General features: G+C 48.9%; 1 protein-coding gene across 1 annotated transcript in view; it reads left to right on the top strand.

The window, feature by feature from the left end:
- KIAA1671 (KIAA1671 ortholog) overlaps positions 1–19,236 on the top strand; it is a 180,044-nt gene that overhangs the window by 146,574 nt on the left and 14,234 nt on the right. The window contains exons 5-8 of the mRNA XM_023185779.1: positions 7,996–8,114; positions 12,020–12,269; positions 15,150–15,324; positions 17,511–17,635. Coding sequence (XP_023041547.1) covers positions 7,996–8,114; positions 12,020–12,269; positions 15,150–15,324; positions 17,511–17,635 — 669 coding nt within the window. The remainder of the gene's footprint in view (positions 1–7,995; positions 8,115–12,019; positions 12,270–15,149; positions 15,325–17,510; positions 17,636–19,236) is intronic.

The following is a 19,236-nucleotide window of genomic DNA, read 5'->3' as shown; positions in this document are numbered from 1 at the left end:
CTGTCAGCTGTGTGCCACTGAGCACTGCCCTGACTCAGGGTTCTTTCTTAGGCGGATGTGTCAAACACCCCAAAATACATGCAGGTGTAATATTTTCTCTTTTTCCCATCCCCTGTGTAACTATGTCGCCTTTTCTATTTAAGAAGCTCGTGGCTACTCACTGCAAAAACATTATTCTCAGAAATGTATTTCTCCAACAAATCTTTATTCCAGGACTACTGGAGGTGAGGTGTTGTTCTAAGTGCTGGAGTACTGTGATGAGTGAACTCAGCTCCTATAGATCACGGATCAGCAAACTACTGCCTGAAAGCAAAATCTAGCCAGCTGCTTCTTTTGTAAATAAAGTTTTATTGGGACACAGCCACGTACACTCATTTAGCTTTTAGTCTGTGCTGCCTTTGCATTAACAACAGCAGAATTGAGTAACTGGAACAGAGACCATCGTCATGACCCACAAAGCCCCAAATATTTACTCTCTGGCCCTTTGTAGAAAAAGTTTGCTAAACTCCGGTGTAGATTGACTAAGAGCCTGTCTCTGATTGGTACTTAATTCATGATGTGTACATACACTCCCATTTATGTGTGTGTTTTCACAAAACTGGTGTCACAACACACATTGTTTTGTTACATTAAAAAACATTTTTCTGGTCTGGCATGGTTGCTCAGGCCTATAATCCCAGCACTTTGGGAGGCAGAGGCAGGTGGATCGCTTGAGCCCAGGAATTCAAGACCAGCCTGGGCAACACGGTGAAACCCTGTCTCTACAAAACATATAAAAATTAGCCAGGCATGGTGGCACATGTCTGTAGTCCCAGCTAGGATCGCGTAAGCCTAGGAAGTTGAGGCTGCAGTGAGCCGTGACAGTGTCACTGCACTCCAGCCTGGACGATAGAGTGAGACATTGTCTCAAAAAAAAAAATTTTTTTTTTTTTTACATTTTCTAGTTTATGGCAAACATCTTTCTGTGACTGTCAGTTATTGGTTCATTTTTTTGAGATGGAGTCTCACACTGTCACCTAGGCTGGAGTGCAGTGGCACAATCTTGGCTCATTGCAACCTCTGCCTCCCGGGTTCAAGTGATTCTCCTCCCTCAGCCTCTCGAGTAGCTGGGACTGCAGGCGCCCACCACCATGTCCAGCTAATTTTTATATTTTTAGTAGAGATGGGGGTTTCACTATGTTGGCCAGGATGGTCTCGATCTCTTGACCTCATGATCTGCCCGCCTCGGCCTCCCAAAGTGCTGGGATTACAGGAGTGAGCCACCGTGCCCAGCCATTCCTTGGCTGTATTTATCCATTGCATGGATATTGTATTTCACCATTCCCTGCCTTATTGGACATTCAGGGTGTCTCTAGTATTCTGCAGTAATAACTAATCCTGCAGGGCGGTGTCCATGTTCATAGATCTTGGCAGGTGTCTTTGATGGTTTCCTTGAGATAAATTTCTGGAGCGAAAATTACTGAGTTAAGAGTATGCAGATTTTAAATTTGGGGACATATGTTAGGGTTTGTTTTAATATAGCCTTTAAGGGGTACGTGTTAGCCTGTCTCCCCAAAGCTGTCCACTGAGGCACTTGTCTTTGCCTGCAAGACAAGGGCCCAGAGTTCTCACCTTCCAGTGGCTTTGGGGCTTGGCAAGCCAGTCCAGGCAAGTGGTTTTTAAACCTGCCAAGTCTTGAGGTTTTTCAGAGCATTGTAACCTACATCTCCTTCTGAGAGCCTCCTGACGCATCATAGGAAAGGTGGGGCAGGTAGAATGTTGGTGGCAGGAAGGAGCACTGAGAAAGGAGCCCAGAGCCTGGGTTCCAGTCTCCCCAGCTCCGCTTCCCACTCACCAGGAGAACTAAGAGCCCCATAGCTGTTCCTGTTTCTGGGCCTCCGTTTTCTCATCTGAAAAGGAAGGGCCGACTGAATGGACTCAAAGGGTCTGTCCAGGTCTACATTATAGGATTCAGTCAACCTCATTTGACATATGACCAAACTGAGGTAGGGATTGGAGACTTGAATAGATGGAGACCAATTCAGGCAGAGCTCTCTGCCTGCCTTTTAATTCATCATGTGTATTTTCAGAGTATCTTGTAGATAATCCACCTGCCTGCAGTCACTAAGGGTGTTTTTTACAGCAGCCTGTGAAGCAAAACGGAGTTGGAAGAACATCCTGCCTTAAAGCTAATAAAACAACCTGACTTTTAGAAAGTGACTTGCAGGGGCTGGGTGCGGTGGCTCACGCCTGTAATCCCAGCACTTTGGGAGGCCAAGGCGGGCGGATCACGAGGTCGGGAGTTCGAGACCAGCCTGGGCAACATGGTGAAACCCCGTCTCTACTAAAAATACAAAAATCAGCTGGGCCTGGTGGCACGCTACCTGTAGTCCCAGCTACTCGGGAGGCTGAGGCAAGAGAATTGCTTGAACCCAGGAGGTGGAGGTTGCAGTGAGCTGAGACTGTGTTATTGCACTCCAGCCTGGGCAACAGAGCGAGACTCCGTCTCGAGAAAAAAAAAAAGAGTTGCAGGCCTGTGTGTGTATGTGTTTGATTTTGAGGCCTCGTAGCTCTGGGGCTAAGCTCAAGTGTTGTGATTTGAAATTCTGCCAAGTTCTGGTAGAATGATGAGGCATGAATAACTTGTAATGCACACAGGGTTACCAGGATACTAACTAGAGAAAGTGCTGATTAACAGCTTGCTTTCTTAAACTGCATTTACAAGATGAATTCCCTTAGGTAACCCTAGCCCCTGCATGACTCCAAATTTGAGGGTCTGTGTGTGTTAAAGAGCAGAGAACGTAGTTATATTCACTGTAACTGCTTTGACTGAATATTGAGACACAGAGAAGTAGCTCGCCCAAGGTCATATAGCTACCATGTGGTGGTCTCTGGATTCAAGTCCAGATGTTCTGGTTCTGCAAACAGTGCTTGTTTAGGGAAGACTGCAGAGAAAGTGGTAAATGATAATTATTATATTGTGGAAAATTCTACAGCAGTGCTGTACACTAGAGATTTCTACAGAGGCAGAAAAGTGTTCTCCACGCTATTCAGTATGGTGGGTGGCTGTGGAGCCCTTGAAGTATGGCTAATGCCATAGGGGAACTGAATTCTTAGTATTATTTAATGTCAGTTAATGTAAATTAAATTTAAATAGTCATAAGTTGCTGGTGGCTACTGTATCAGATGGCACAGATGTAGAGACCTGAGGTCTAGGGGATGATGGGAGCCTGGGGCCTCCTGAGCCAGCCCTCAGGGTAGGATGGTGGGAAAGTTCAGGGAAGGCTTCCTGGAGGAAGAGCCATCAAAGTTGAAATCTGAATGATAGCTTGGAGGTGGTGGCTGCTCTGCCAGGTCTGGAGGTGAGAGGGAGGAATGTGAGGGGAGGGAAATGGGGCTGGAGGATCCAGTGGGAGGGACTGGGGAGTGAGAGGAAGGGTACGGGAGGAGGGAAGCAACATTGAAGGAGTTTCGAGCCCACCAGGCCCCGCACCCATGCAGGCCCCGCAGGCCGTCACCCTAACCCTAACCCCAACCTTTACCCGGAGGGATGTGGGGGGCCGTGGAAGGACTTTGAGCAGGGACCTATGCAGTTTTGGAAAGTAGAATGAGAAGAACATACGGGGCGAAGGATGCCAGGGGAGCCCCCTCGGAAGCTGCCGCAGTGGGTGAACAGATAACTGGTCATGGCTGGAAGGAGTGTTCCAGAAAGAGACTTCAAAGGACTGAGGATCGATGCAGTGTGGCAGTGAAGGCGAGAGAGGAGGCAGGGGCGCTGGCCTCAGGACCCTCAGTCTGGCATTAGGCGGTGGAGGGAGGAAACCCATCCATCCCTGACTCTTGGAGAGTTCAGATCCCTGAGTCTAAATCCGAAACCTCTGTGGAGAGGGCATGCGGATGGTTGTATAAAGGGAAGCCACCATGTTTTGATTGGACACCATTTATCCCCAGGGCCATCCACAAGAGGTCTGGAAACTGCCCCCCTGCCGCCTGCCCTGATTTCATCCTCAGCAATGGACTTGACCTTTTGGTTTCTGGGGGGCGCCTGCAGACTCCTTCTTCCATCACTCAGCACTGAAGGGGATCCCCCTCTCTCAGGGATTTTAAGAACTCTTTGCCAAGGCTCCATTACCCTCTCTGACTCCAAAGAGGGTCTGAAAATTGCTCCAATCATGACAGTTCCCATCTCCTGGGCACCCATTTGTGCCAGGCAGTGAGCTTAACACTTTCCAGAGATTATCTCTTGATACCTCAAAACAGTCCTTGTTTTTCCAGTGTGAAAACTGAGGCTTGGATGGGTGGAGTCACTTGCCAGGCTACACAGCTGGGCAGAGCAGAGACAGCAAGCCCTGCCCTGTATCCCCACCCTAGCTATAAGCTGTCCTCAAGCTGTCATTCCTTTGCCCCCCATTGAGCTTAGCACACCTGCACACCCAGGCACAAGCCCAGCATCCACTTTGTAGCCTCAGGACAACAAGCTGCTTGGGACAACGATGTCTTGTCTTCCACCAGAAACAACCCCTAATTCCCCAGCATCTGGCCTCTGAATCTGACCTCCGAAGGGCATTAAGTTAAGGAAAGGCCAGTTCCATCACATCTTCGAAAACAGTAAGGAGCTGGGAGCGGGCTCAGATGACTGCTCCCAGCCCCGCATCCCAGGGAGATACTCTGTTGACGGTGCTGTGCCTCTGAGTATATCAGGTGACCTTGCAAAGCAAAAACATAACACTCCCCAGCAGGGCCTGACTGCCTCCTTACAGCGCACTAACAGCTATCCCCATGTGCTGCCCGTGGGCTTGGAGGTCAGGCAGCCTCTTCCAAAGCTGGCTTGCCCATCCAGATCCCAAAGCCCTTTGACCTGGTGACACTATACCTAGGAATTTCTCTTACGGGAATAATCTCAGAGATGTGTTGATTTAGCCTCAGGGATGTTCGTCATATTATTGATTGTAGTGGCGAAGAAAATCCTCAGCAAGCAAAAATCCCAGCACTTGGGGACTGGTTAATTGGAAGATGCTGCATCTGAAAAGTGAAATATTCTTCAGCCAGTAAAATGGTGATGTAGGTGAATGGATCCTGAGAGAATTCTGGGCAGGACTATGACAGGATACTGTCTTTGGGTGATGAGTTCTTTTAAAATGTATTCTTTGTGATTTTCCGTTACTCCTAAATGTTTTACAATTAGTAAGGTATTATGTTGTAACTAGAGACAGAAAAGCTTCTACAGAGAGTAGAATTAAGAGTGGACAGCAGCTGTGATTCGGGTCTATGAGTGTAGCCATTTAGCAGGGGTGACTGAGGGATTTATTCTGAATTCCCGTCCTTGTATACCCCTCATTCTCAGTATTCCCACGAACATCATGGGGTACATGAGTATCTCCAAAAGGCAAGAGAAAGAGAATGGGAAGGAGGTGACCATTTATGGGATGTTTCCTGAGTGCTGCGCCCTGTTCTGGGAGCTGTCACATTTGTGTCTGTGCCCTGGGGGTGACCATTTATTTTCTCACTGAATTCTTGTAACTTCTCTGCAACTCAGAGAGGGAAGTCAGAGCCCTGAGGCCACACAGCAGGCTTTTCCCCAGGCGCCCACTCATTCTGCAGGACCACACGGACCACACACACATGCTTTCTCAGTTCAGTGTGGTTCCAGATAACCTGAGAAGAGGCTGGCTCCCCTGCCTGGGAGGAAGATAAGCTGCTGAGGAACAATCAGCCCACCTCCATTAATTAAGCACCTACTGCATGCCAGGCAGGCTCCAAGAGGGGAACAGAAACATTGGAGCATCCCAGGCTTAAAGGGCACATCTGATGAGTTGCAGGATCCCGGAGCCTGCATCTGTGCCGTGACCTCCCACGCCCAGTTTCCCGGTGCTCAGTAAATATCTGTCGCGTAAATAACTTATGTGTCACATTCTGTCTGGTAGAATTGATAAGTCATCCAGGGTATACAGTGGTGGCTCACGCCTGGAATCCCAGCACTTTGGGAGGCCGAGGCGGGCGGATCACCATGAGGTCAGGAGTTCGTGACCAGCCTGGCCAATGTGGTGAAATCCTGTCTCCACTAAAAATGCAAACAAATTAGCCAGGCATGGTGGTGTGTGACTGTAATCCCAGCTACTCAGGAGGCTGAGGCAAGAAAATCACTTGAACCCGGGAGGCGGAGGTTGCAGTGAGCTGAGATTGTGCCACTGCACTCCAGCCTGGGAGACAGAGTGGGACTCCATCTCAAAAAAAAAAAAGAAGTTTAAGGAGGAGATATCACCATGGGTTGCAATAGCTTTGGGTAAGAAGGATTGATAGGGAAGTGGAATGGCACAAACAAGGCGCAGAGGCCAGGAGTGTGTGAGCTTGTGTGGGAGACAGTATATAGTAAGCCAAAGAGTATGGGATAGAGAGTTTGTTTGGAGCAAGGGTAGGGCATGGGATCAGACAGGAAATTTGGGGGCTCACTTGCAAGGGGCCTTGGATTTCAGCATGAGGACAATAGGGAGCCCCGGAAGGTATTTGAGCAGGAGATGATCTGAAGCATATTCCAGCAGAATGTGCCTCCTGCCCTCAAATGGAACAGAACGTAAGGAGTAAAGATGAGCCCTGTTTGTCTTTCTGGGCCAGTCTTACGCCCTAACCCCCATCTCCAAATTCCTCATCAAAAGATGTGACTGGGGCCGGGCATGGGGGCTCATGCCAGTAATTGCAATGGTTTCAGAGGCCGAGGCAGGAGGATTTCTTGAGCCCAGGAGATTAAGACCAGCCTAGGCAACATGACAAGACCCCATCTCTACAAATTTTTTTTTAAAAAAAGGTGGGTGTGGTAGTGTATGTATACCTGTGCTCCCAGCTACTTGGGAGTCTCAAGCAGGAGGATCACTTGAGCCCCAGAGGCCGAGGCTGGAGTGGGCTGTGATTGTACCACTGTACTGTAGCCTAGGTGACAGAGTAAGACCCTGTCTCAAAAAAAAAAACAAAACAAAGATGGTGATTGAGAGCGTCATTCAAAGCTCAGGCAGCCAAGGCCATCTGAGTCATCAGCGTGCCAACGGCCCATCCAAGGATTCTACTTTTGGTTTTGTCTTGAGTGCACCAGCGTCTCCCCACTCAACAAAGCACAAGTCTAAGTGGCAGCCATTTCAATGGCCACATCACAGGGAATGGGCTTTTAATTTGCGAAGCAGACAAATGAGGGAAGACAGTTCAAGTTCAGTCGTTTAATGGGGATTTATGGTGTTTCTGTGCTAATCAGCACCCTTGTTCCTGCCTGCCCCCTCTGAGGGCCCAGGCTGAGGGCCGAGACCAGCAACAGACCAGGTTGCAACAGCCCAAGGGATTGATGTTGCCTGATGTGCAGTGGTTTGGACCTGGGGGTTGAAGTCCACTTCGCCGGCTGTTTACTGGCTATTTGACTTGGGGCATGTAATTTCATGTTTTTAAGTCTGAATTTTATCATCTATAAAATGGGGATTGTAATAAGATCCACCCCATGGGATTGTCAAGGGGCTGTAGTTCAACCAGGTAATCTCATGTCAAGAGCTCAGCCCAGTGCCTGTCCCAAGTTCGGTGCTCCACGGATCTTGTGTCTGGTGATGCGGATGGGAAACGTGGTGGTGGTAGGAACCTGGGCAGGTGGGTGCATAGAGGTTGCCCTAGCCAGATTCATGAGTCTGGGTAACACTGAAGATGAGAGAAGTGTGTCCAGGCTGGACCATGAGGAGGAGAGACGGCCATTGAGGTGGGGGCCAGGCGATGCCCTGCAGGGCTTCACATGCCAGGTAGGGTGACCACTTCATCCCAGTTTGCCCAGTTTTAGCACTGAAAGTCCTGTATCCTATGATATATTGGGCAAACCAGGACGATTGATCACCCTATGCCCAGCCAAGATGTCTGGCCCCACTTAGGAGGGCAGTGGGGAGCTGGGATGGGTTTGAGCAGGGGCCATGCCATCTGACTTGCGTGTCGGCCGGGACGGGGGTTCTGAGTACATTTCCCGGTAGAAATCTCACATCTGGCTTGTCTCTGCAGGACCAGCTGAAGCAGTGTTTCTCCCGGCGGCCCACTGAACCCAAGGACACTGACACCCTCGTGCATGAAGCCGACAGCCAGTATGGGACGTGGACAGAGCAGCGCCAGAGCGGGGAGAGGTAGGACGCGTGCGGCAGGATTCTGGCTGCAAGGGGGCATCTGGGCTGGAGTTGCTGCAGCCCACCCACCTCCTGATTTCTATATTGCTAAAACCTCCAATCTGTAATTATAAGAGGAACCCATTCTTGTTTTAAAAAAGAAATTAGGAAGTACAAAAAAATAATAAAGATTATGGGCCAGGTGCTGTGGCTCACGTCTGTAATCCCAGCACTTTGGGAGGCCGAGGCGGGTGGATTGCCTGAGCTCAGGAGTTCGAGATCAAACTGGGCAACACGGTGAAACCCCGTCTCTACTAAAATACAAAAAATGAGCTTGGTGTAGTGGCATACGCCTGTAATCCCAGCTACTCGGGAGGCTAAGGCAGGAGAATCACTTGAACCTGGGAGGTGGAGGTTGCAGTGAGCCGAGATTGTGCCATCGCCCTCCAGCCTGGGGGACAGAGCAAGACTCTGTCTCAAAAAAAATACAAACAAAAAAAAGATTATGGGCCAGCTGCAGTGGCTCACACCTGTAATCTCAGCACTTTGGGAAGCCCAGGCGGGCAGATCACTTGAGGCCAGGAGTTTGAGACCAGCCTGGCCAACATGGCGAAACCCCGTCTCTACTAAAAATAAAAAATAAAAAATTAGCTGGGTATGGTGGTGGGCACCTGTGATCCCAGCTGCTCAGGAGGCTGAAGCATGAGAATCACTTGAACCCGGGAGGTGGAGGCTGCAGTGAGCCAAGATCGCGCCAATGCACTCACTCCAGCCTGGGCGACAGAGAGAGACACCTTGCCTAAAAAAAAAAGATAATGATATATGAAATATCCAAGATAGGCAAATCCCATAGAGATAGAAAACAGATGAGGCTCTAGGGGTGGAAAGGGAATGGGGATTGACTACTTCATGGGTACCTGGTTTCTTTTTGGGGTGATGGAAATTTCTAGGATGCCAGTGATGATGGCTGCACAACACTGTGACTGTCCCACATGTGACCAATGGCAAATTGTATTTTACCACAGTGACAAAAATGATAAATCATCGATATTAAAGTTGGGAGGGGGTTGAGAGAATTGAAAATGGTAAGAAAAAGTAAAAGGAAAGCAAAGGTTTTTTTTTTTTTGAGAGGAGTCTCGCTGTGTTGCCCAGGCTGGAGTGCACTGGCTCACTGCAAGCTCCGCCTCCCGGGTTCACGCCATTCTCCTGCCTCAGCCTTATGAGTAGCTGGGACTACAGGTGCCCACCACCACGCCCGGCTAATTTTTTTTTTATTTTCAGTAGAGATGGAGTTTCACCATGTTAGCCAGGATGGTCTTCATCTCCTGACCTTGTGTCCGCCCATCTCGGCCTCCCAAAGTGCTGGGATTACAGGTGTGAGCCACCATGCCTGGCCGGAAAGCAAAGGTTTTTTACAGTGCCTGAGAAAGCTGTTTTTCCCACTGACGCATGAAATATGTGTTTAGTTATGAACTTACTTAAATTTCTCTAGAATACCACTGCAAGAGCACTGGACTGAGAGTCTGGAAACCCACGTCTTGGTTTTGCACATGTCCCTATGTGACCCTAGGAGCCTCTTCCTCTCTCGGGGTCTCCATTCCCCAGCTCTGACCTCGGGCCAGTGGGAGCTGGAGTGTGGACTTGGGTGCACCCCTGGGTGGGCGCTCCCTGCTGTCCGGGAGAGACACTGCAGCTTCCCCTCCTCTGGCCACCTCAGGAGCGTGGTGCTCCCAGCCTTGGACAGTGGTGCCACCTGCTGTCTCTCGATGGTATTACCTTCATCCCTTGTGGATTTGCCTCAATCCACCCTACAACCCTAACATCCTCCATATGACAAGTAATGAAATCATCCCAGAGCTGACAGAAAGCACGGTGAAATGCCAGCACACCTGTGGAAAGTTCTGCTCAAGGGAGCAGCCTGGTGGTCTTGAGAGTAGGCCCACTTGTCAGGTGTGCCCACCTGTCCTTTCTCAAGGCAAGAGTTTCCCATGACCTGGAGGCTTTGCTAGGCTATTGGCTTAGATGTCATTTTTAATATGTGGGTGGAGGCAGGGCAGGAGGTTGTTAATGACTTGAATTATTTGTAAATTTTCTATCTTACATGGTTCCAATGACCCAAGCGATACCTGACTGTATTATCATAGGAAGAGATTTCAGAAGTAGGAGAGAGCCAAGGACATGGACTCTGGAGTCAGATTGCCTGGGCTCCATCCCAGTTCTGCTACTTGGGGCAAGCTAATTTACATCTCTGTTCTCAGTTTCCTCACCTTTAACAAGGTGAATAAGAGTATTTAGGCTGGGCGCGGTGGCTCAAGCCTGTAATCCCAGCACTTTGGGAGGCCGAGACGGGCGGATAACGAGGTCAGGAGATCGAGACCATCCTGGCTAACCCGGTGAAACCCCGTCTCTACTAAAAAAATAAAAAATAAAGAAATTAGCTGGGCAAGGTGGCGGGCGCCTGTAGTCCCAGCTACTCGGGAGGCTGAGGCAGGAGAATGGCATAAACCCAGGAGGCGGAGCTTGCAGTGAGCTGAGATCCTGCCACTGCACTCCAGCCTGGGCAACAGAGTGAGACTCTGTCTCAAAAAAAAAAAAAAAAAAAAAAAAAAAAAATTTAAGTTCACGAGGCCAATTATATCAGTCTGTTTTCACACTGCTATACAGAACTACCTGAGACTGGGTAATTTATAAAGGAAAGAGGTTTAATTGACTCACAGTTCTGCAGGGCTGGGGAAGCCTCAGGAAACTTACAATCATGGTGGAAGGTGAAGGGGAAGCAAGGCACGTCCTACATGGCAGCAGGAGAGAGAGAAGGGGAAGGTGCCACACACTTTTAAACCATTAGATCTTGTGAGAGCTCACTCACTACCATGAGAACAGCAAGGAGGACATTCGCCCCCATGATCCAGTCACTTCCCCCCACTAGGCCCCTCCTCCAATTCGACATGAGATTTATATGGGGACACAAATCCAAACCATGTCACCAACCCTAACTTGTAGGATTGTGGCAGTTATAGGATAATCCTCATAGGATTTTTGGAGAGGATTGGATGACACATTTTTTAGCACAATTCCTGGCGCATAGTAAATGCTCAGTATATTTTTATTAAATGACTGAATGAATAAGTGAATGAAATAACGCAGATCCCACCACCTGCTCTTCCATGGGTAACTGCTGATAACAATTTGATCTACATCAGCACTGCCCAGCAGAAATAGATGATTTGATCCTTATGCAATATATACATGTATTGAAACACCCCTCTGTACCCCAGAAACATGTGTAATTACTATGTATCAATTATAAATAAAAAAGAATTATAATATGAGCTGCAAATGCAAGACATATATGTAATTTAAAATGTCCTGGTAGCTATACCAAAAGAATAAAAAGAAACAAGTGAAATTAAATTTAAGGATGTATTTTTATCGGAACCAAGGGATCCAAAATACTGTCATTTCCACATGCAGTTAACATGAAAAGTTATTAACAAGGCAGTTTACATTCTTTTTTTCCATTCAAAGTATTGGAAATCCAGTGTGTGAGGTATAGGAAATCCAGTATGTAGGATACTCATGGCATATCTCAGCTCTGTCACTTGCTCCATTGCAAGGATCCAACAGTCACCTGTGATAAGCAGCTTCCATCCAGGACAGTGCAGGGCTAGAGGGTCTTGAGTGGCACAGGACTGAGTCCTCCCATTCTGCACCTGCCAGGTGTTCTAGGCAATGCCTTAAACAGCACCTCACTGTGGCACATCTTGTGCTGTTTCCAAAGAGGGTCTTCTGCTGGGATGTTCTGTCTGTGGTTACCTGGCCTATAAAACATGCCCCAAGCTATGCTGCCTGCAGCATCCTTCACTTGAAATCCCGTTCTCTGAAGTGTTCTCCATAACTTTGTCTCCCTTCATTCCCGTTTTCTGCAGCTTGACCACTGAGTCCCCAGACAGCAGTGCTACATCGACAAGGAAACAGCCCCCCAGTAGCCGTCTGTCTTCTCTGTCCTCTCAAACGGAGCCCACCTCGGCTGGGGACCAGTATGACTGCTCCAGGGACCAGCGGAGCACCAGCATGGACCGCTCCAGCACTGACCTGGAATCCACCGACGGGATGGAGGGGCCGCCTCCACCGGACGCCTGCCCTGAAAAGAGAGTGGATGACTTCTCCTTCATCGATGTAAGTCTGTAGCCAGGAGCATTTCTTTTTAAATGGAAATTCCAGCCTCTCTCTGTGAATTGCTACTTCAGGTGTAGGATCTGTGTGCCAGGGACGCTTGGAGTGGGTACAGAAGGCACTGTCTTTGAAATGGGACTCACTTATGCATGTATCTTGGACCTGCCATACACCTGCTGTGTGTCTTGGGGCAAATGTCTTCACCTCTCTGAGCCTCAACTTCCTTATCTACTTGTAACCAGCACCATCAGCTCCACAGCCTCAAATACAATTGCATGTGTTCAAATTAAAACTGATCTAAGCCCTCACCTGCCAGGTAAGCAAGGAGTCTGACCACTTAACCCTGGAAGTCACCCTGAGGTTGATAGTTCCAAGCATGAAGAGCCTGGGGTTTGCTCAGAATGATTCTGCTGAACGTTCTCACTGAGGTCTTGCTGGTAGAACAGTGTCCCTGGTACCAGGGGATCCAACTCTCTCTGTAGTGGCTCTTCCAGGACAGAAAGTCCCCTCAGGCATGGGCACCTTTCATGGAGGTCCCAGGGGACAGCCTCCAGCCCTTGGCTCTTTCAGGTCCCAAGCACAGCCAGGATGTCAGCTGCCCCAGCATAGCAGGTTAAACGGTCTCCTGCTCTAGCACCTTCCAGACCAGAACTTGTCCTCCTTTCCCCGGGGAAAGGCAGGTCTTCCTTTTCAACCCTTGAAACCCAGGGGTGATGTCATTATTCTCCTCCCGTGACAATAGGGCTACCTGCCCACTCTCTGTTGGATGGAACGTCTGCGAAATCTGAAAGGGGCCCTCTCTCCTGGCAGTAAAGCCTCCCACCCACACACTTGGGCACGACTACCCACAGTTCCCCAGAGGAGGAACACCACTGCGTTAGAAAAAGGGCTGCCTTTAGGGCTTCAAAGGGGATTCACCTTCAATGTATGGCCAAGGTCTCTCGCTGGCACCTCTAGATCAGGGCAGAGACAAAGAAAGACACAAGTTCAGTCTTGATTGGGGAACCCCATTATATAACCATGGCCATGGCCATTCCCACCTCCCTGGGTGTCATCAGGATTTGGTTGGGTGATATATTCAGTTATTCACTCAACAGACGTGTACTGAGATCTTGCTATGTGCCTCACATGCCAGCATCATGTCACTGCATCTTGAACTTTCCTGCTAGAACACTAAGTGGTTCCTTCTTGATGTCCATGATAAACAACAGTCACTGACGTTGACAACTGGCCCAGGCACATGTTAATAACCCCAGAGGCAAAACCGCCTGCCCATTTTGCAAATTAGCAAATCGAAGTGGCCATGGAGTGACTAAATGCTGGTGTCCCTAAGCATAGGTCTAACGCTTACTGAAATTATACTGAGGTTTATGTGTGATGCCCACCACGATTTGGGTCTCCTGTGGGGATACTGAGGTTTATGTATGGTGCCAACCACGATTTAGGTCTCCTGTAGGGACGGTTTGGAGGCTGAATGGGGAGGCGGAGGCAGGGCACTAAGGAATCTAGTCTCTGTATCAGGGTGAGGATGCAAGGGTGGCACCATCTTCCCCTCCAAGCCAGCCCCTCTGTCAGTGTGACTCTGTCCTACTCTCTTGGAGTCTGAAAACCTGGCTCTATTAAGTGGCCGAAGAAGTGAGCCCGCCTCTAGGTGCAGCAGGCACTCTGTGATTTCCGTCTTTCCCCCTCTTTCACTGGTGCCATGCAAGTCTCCTCACAAGACAGCACTGTGGCTGGTTTGGAAAGTAGCTATGCAAATACCACCTCCTTCCACCACCCCTAGTGGGGCGTTTGTTACTTACCATCGTTGGGAAATGATTCATTGAAACTAGCCTGTCATCACTGACTTAGAAGGCCTTGGGTGATGGAATTTCTCCAAAGTGGACCTAGGCGGAAGAAATCAACATTTCATGTAAGAACATGAGCTTGCCGGAAAGAGCTCTTGGCTGTGAGCCTTGGTCAGGCTCTGTCTGAAACAAGGGCTTTCCACACCGGAGCGCAGGGAGTTCTCTCAGCCACTGTAGGAAGGAGACACTGTTTATCTCCTTTTTATAAATAGGGACACCCCAGCTCAGAGAAGTGAAGCTCATTGCCGAAGGTCACACAGCCAGGATTCGAACCCAGCTGGGTTTGAACCCAGGCTCTGAGCACTTCACTGCTGCCTCCTGGGAGACTTCTGAGCCAGGCACTTCCCATCTCCTTACCGGGGCCCATCCAGATGGTCTGCGCTCCCCACCCTTTCACTGGGGATAGTAGTGACTTGGCAGCCCTCACCGACGCCCCACCTGTCACAGCTCAGAGTGAGCCTTCAGGGATGCCTGAAAATGGATGTCTGATGTTGCGTCCTCCCTTCCCACCTGCACCTTAGATTATGTGAGTAAAGTAGGAATTCCACAGAGAACCTCTCAACCCGGGGACTCTGTGTGAATACGGTTGACAGGATTTAGTTAGATGTTGAATCCATTATTCATTCAACAAACAAACATTTATTGACTTCCTGCTGTGTACTGATCATTGCTGTAGATTACATACTTGTGTGATGGATGTCACTGGGAGAGAAAAGGCATTAGTATTATGTGCCTGCTGAGTTCCAGGCAGCCTGGCACTGTACTAGGGCACTCAAGGTTCATTGTTCCACCTGGCTCTTGTCATCAGCCTATGGGGTATGTTTTATAGGGAAATTTAGGCTTTGGATGTTAGGTTACTATTAAATGTGGAAGCCACTGTGGGAAGGAGACACTGTTTATCTCCTAGCGCTGGCCTGGGTACCACCTAAATAGCCTCTCATCTGTCAACGAAGCTGTGTACCACCGACTTCGTTGTGGTACCCTCCATTGATGATTCCCTTGCTTTTTTTCCTCTTCCTCCCTGCTGCTCCCAAAGCAAACCTCAGTCCTCGACTCAAGTGCCCTGAAGACCCGGGTGCAGCTCAGCAAGAAAAGCCGCCGCCGGGCCCCCATCTCCCACTCCCTCCGGCGCAGCCGATTCAGTGAGTCCGAGAGCAGATCGCCTCTGGAGGATGAGACTGACAACACGTGGATGTTCAAAGACTCAACGGGTATGCCATGCCTTCTCTCCTCCTCAGACAGCACATTGAACAGCAGGAAGGATTTAGACTAAGCCCTACGAAAAAATTCCTGACTTGGAAGCCTGCAGATCATTAGAACACAATTACATAGGAAACTGATTTCTTGTTATGCAGAACTTATCAGAAACTAGGTAAAACAGTGTTTTGAAGGTTAGCATATTAATTGAGGCTCTTTGAGTTACAAGAGACAGAGACATAGCTTAATAAGGTTTTACTATTTTCTGCTTCTATTTTGATTAAATTCACCCCTGTATTCTCTTTAGGTTTGCTCGCTGATCTTTTGTCTATATTCCTGAGTTGAAAGATCTGTTCATATATTATCAGTCTTTTTTTCTCTTTTCTAACGCATCATTTAAGGCTATACGTTTTCTTCTAAGGACTGCTTTGGCTGCTTACCGTATCAAAACCTGAGCTGAATCTTGAAGAATGGGTAATAATGAGTTAGGGAAAGTTATTCGAGGCAGAAGTATCAACAAGATCAAAGGGACAGAGATGTAGAAAGAACATTCTGTGTGTGTGGCAGGAGCATCTCTAAGCAGTTTCATGTTGCTCAAGCTGGGAATAGCAGGATATGCTGGAAAGGTAGGCAGAGGCCAGATCATGGAGATCCCTGCTGCTTTGCTGAGGAGTTAGAGTTCATCTGTAGATGGAGAGCCATGAAAGACTTTTAAGAAGAAACAGGCCAGGTGCGGTGGCTCACGCCTGTAATCCCAGCACTTTGGGAGGCCGGGGTGGGCAGATCACAAGGTTAGGAGATTGAGACCATTCTGGCCAACATGGTGAAACCCCGTCTCTACTAAAAATACAAAAATTAGCCGGGCATGGCAGCGCATGCCTGTAATCCCAGCTATTCTCGGGAGGCTGAGGCAGGAGAATCGCTTGAACCCAGGAGGCGGAGGTTGCGGTGAGCTGAGATCGCACTACTGCACTCCAACCTGGTGACAAAGCTAGACTTCATCTCAAAAAAAAAAAAAAAAAGAAAAGAAAAGAAAAGAAAAGAAAGAAAGAAACAAAATATATCTTCTTGCAATGGAAACTAGAGCGGCTGACCTGCCCACTCTCTCCAGACACACAGCCTTTAGTCCTCAAAAATGTCTTACAGGTGCCTTTGTTCATTTGGGGTTTGCCCATGACAAACATTAAGGATGTCAGACCAGGCTCTGAGCTAAGTGAGGGGCATTGCTTCTGACAGATACCTTGAAGAAACGCTTGGAGAGTTCTCTCTCCTGCTCCTATCCCATTTCTGTTATTAAAGGAAATGCTTAAATGCCTCAGGTGAGACCTCTCTGCACACTTCCTTGGTTTTCTGAGCCAAGCTCTATTAATCCACCTGGAGCCAATGAAGACCATAGAAAGGACAAAAACACACAAATACCGCCAGCTGGAATGTGGCAGAAGCACCTCTGGCTCCCGTCAGCCTTGAGGAGCTGGCCAAGGGCTGAATGGGGAAGACGGGGTCTGTGCTTTCTTAGTGTACCTCAGTTCCCTGGATAGCCCAAGGGCTCCAGAGCACCAGGTCTTGCCTCGTTCATCCCCGCCCCCTCCTCCAATCCTCACTGTGCCCATGCCACATCCCGGTTTCAGGGAAGTAGAAACTCCTCGCATATCACTCCTGGAAGAGGGTACAGGCAGCCCATCACCCAAAAGCTTGAGTGATCAGCTCAGCCTCAAGCACGGGGCTGGGGTTAAGTCCCAGAAAGGGGAGCCAGGGTCGAGGAAAGTGGCTTCCTGGTCCACCTTTGGGCCGTCTTTCCACAAGACACACGAAGCTCTCCGCATTCTCCTCTGAGAGCATAGCCTCAGTGCATTGTTGGCTGAGAGCACTCCTGTCTACTTTCCTGCCTCTGCCAAAGATTTCCTTCTATTTCCTGGACTTTGAGTGAGCCAGGGGCTTAGGAGTTGGGTTTGCCTGTGCCCTCCCGCAAAAGAAAACCTACTCTGCCTGTTGTCAGTGTCTTCTGGCAAGAAGCAGAGTTGTGAGAAGAGAGCATGAAAGCAGGCACTTGGGTGGTCCTCATCTGTAAAATGGGCCAGAGCATCTTCTGTGCAGGTCTGATGTGAGCGTTGCATGAGATACTGTGTGCAGATTATTTGGCACTTAGGACCTCAATACAAGGCAGCTGTCGATGACTTCAGTGCCCTTTTCTTTGCAACAGAAGAGAAATCACCCAGGAAGGAAGAGTCAGATGAGGAGGAGAAGCCGTCCAAAGCTGAGAGGACCCCCGTCAGCCATCCTCAGAGGATGCCCGCGTTTCCAGGCGTGGATCCGGCAGTGCTAAAGGTACCAGACCTCTCACCAAGAGTCACCTGGTGGGCATGCTCCTCAACCTTAGCAGCATAAAGAACAGATTCCTTCCTTCCTTCCTTCCTTCCTTCCTTCCTTCCTTCCTTCCTTCCTTCCTTCCTTCCACCCTCCCTCCCTCCCTCCTTCTCTCTTTCTTTCCTCCTTTCCTCCTTCCTTTTCTCTTCTTTCCTCCCTCTTCTCTTTTCTTCCTTCCTTCCTTTTTTATCCTTCCTTTTTTCCTTCCTTCCTTCCTCCTTCCTTCATTCCTTCCATTTTTGAAATAGTTTAAGATTCAAAGGAAGTTACAAAAATAACCCAGGGAGTTTCTCCGTACCCTTCACCCACCTTCACCCACCTGATAGTATCTCACATGACCATAGCACATAGGCAAAATTAGGAAATTGGCCTTGGTACAATACCATTAACAATACTACTAATTCATTTGGATTTCACCAGTGGCCCTGTGTTGCTTAATCTCTGCTTTCTCCCTTTTTTTTTTTTTTTTTTGTTTTTTTTGAGACGGAGTCTCACTCTGTCGCCCAGGCTGGAGTGCAGTGGCCGGATCTCAGCTCACTGTAAGCTCCACCTCCTGAGTTTACGCCATTCTCCTGCCTCAGCCTCCCGAGTAGCTGGGACTACAGGCGCCTGCCACCTCGCCCGGCTAGTTTTTCGTATTTTTAGTAGATACAGGGTTTCACCGTGTTAGCCAGGATGGTCTCGATCTCCTGACCTCGTGATCTGCCTGTCTCGGCCTCCCAAAGTGCTGGGATTACAGGTGTGAGCCACTGCGCCCGGCCAATCTCTGCTTTCTGAGTCTCCTCCATCCCCAAACCTGCTGCTCTGTTTGGTGTCATAGCTAAGCCAAGTGGGCTGATAATCCAATTGGTGGCGCTCACCGGTGCTGAGTGTCGGAAACAGGAGTGAACAAACCCAGGCTGCTGAAGCCCTTGAGGAATCAAGGCTGGGGAAGACAGGCACAGAAAATGATCATTTCAATTCCAGATGACACAGGAAGCCAGTGCTGGAACCACGTCCCAGTCTCCCAAATTGCACCAGCATGCCAACTGTATTATGCAGTGCTGAGGGAAAGGCTGAGCTGCCTCCCTCCTCCCCACCTCCAACTCTCACAAGTGTGTCTCGTAGTCCTGGGACCAAATGGCACTTAATTTGGGTGAGAAAAGAGGCCCTTTTGCCCCCTGTTCTGTGCCAGACATCATGTGCCTGCAAACTCACTTTATGCTCCAGCAGCCTTGCAAAAGGTAGCTCTTCTCTCCCCTTTTATTGAAGAGGAAATGAAAGCAAAAAAGCCTAACTTGCTGGTAAAATTTCTCAACTCTGTGTATCCCATGCGGGCCACACAATCCCCGTGTGGGAACACCGTGACTGTTGCTCCTTTAGTAGATGAAAGTTTTGCTTTTCTGTCATTTCTTCAAATAGAAAGTCAGTCAGTAGTGGATGTGTGTGTGTCTCTGTAATTGATTTTACAGGCCCTTAAAGTGTGAACATCTGTCAGCCGCTAGAACTAGGTTGGAGGTTTTCTTTTCCTTCCTTCCTTCCTTCCTTCCTTCCTTCCTTCCTTCCTTCCTTCCTTCCTTCCT

Source organism: Piliocolobus tephrosceles, chromosome 19 (genome assembly GCF_002776525.5).
Source record: "Piliocolobus tephrosceles isolate RC106 chromosome 19, ASM277652v3, whole genome shotgun sequence".
In the NCBI taxonomy this organism is placed as follows: domain Eukaryota; kingdom Metazoa; phylum Chordata; class Mammalia; order Primates; family Cercopithecidae; genus Piliocolobus; species Piliocolobus tephrosceles.
The sequence above is the reverse complement of the archived record's forward strand: the minus strand, read 5'-3'. Positions and strand labels throughout refer to the sequence as shown.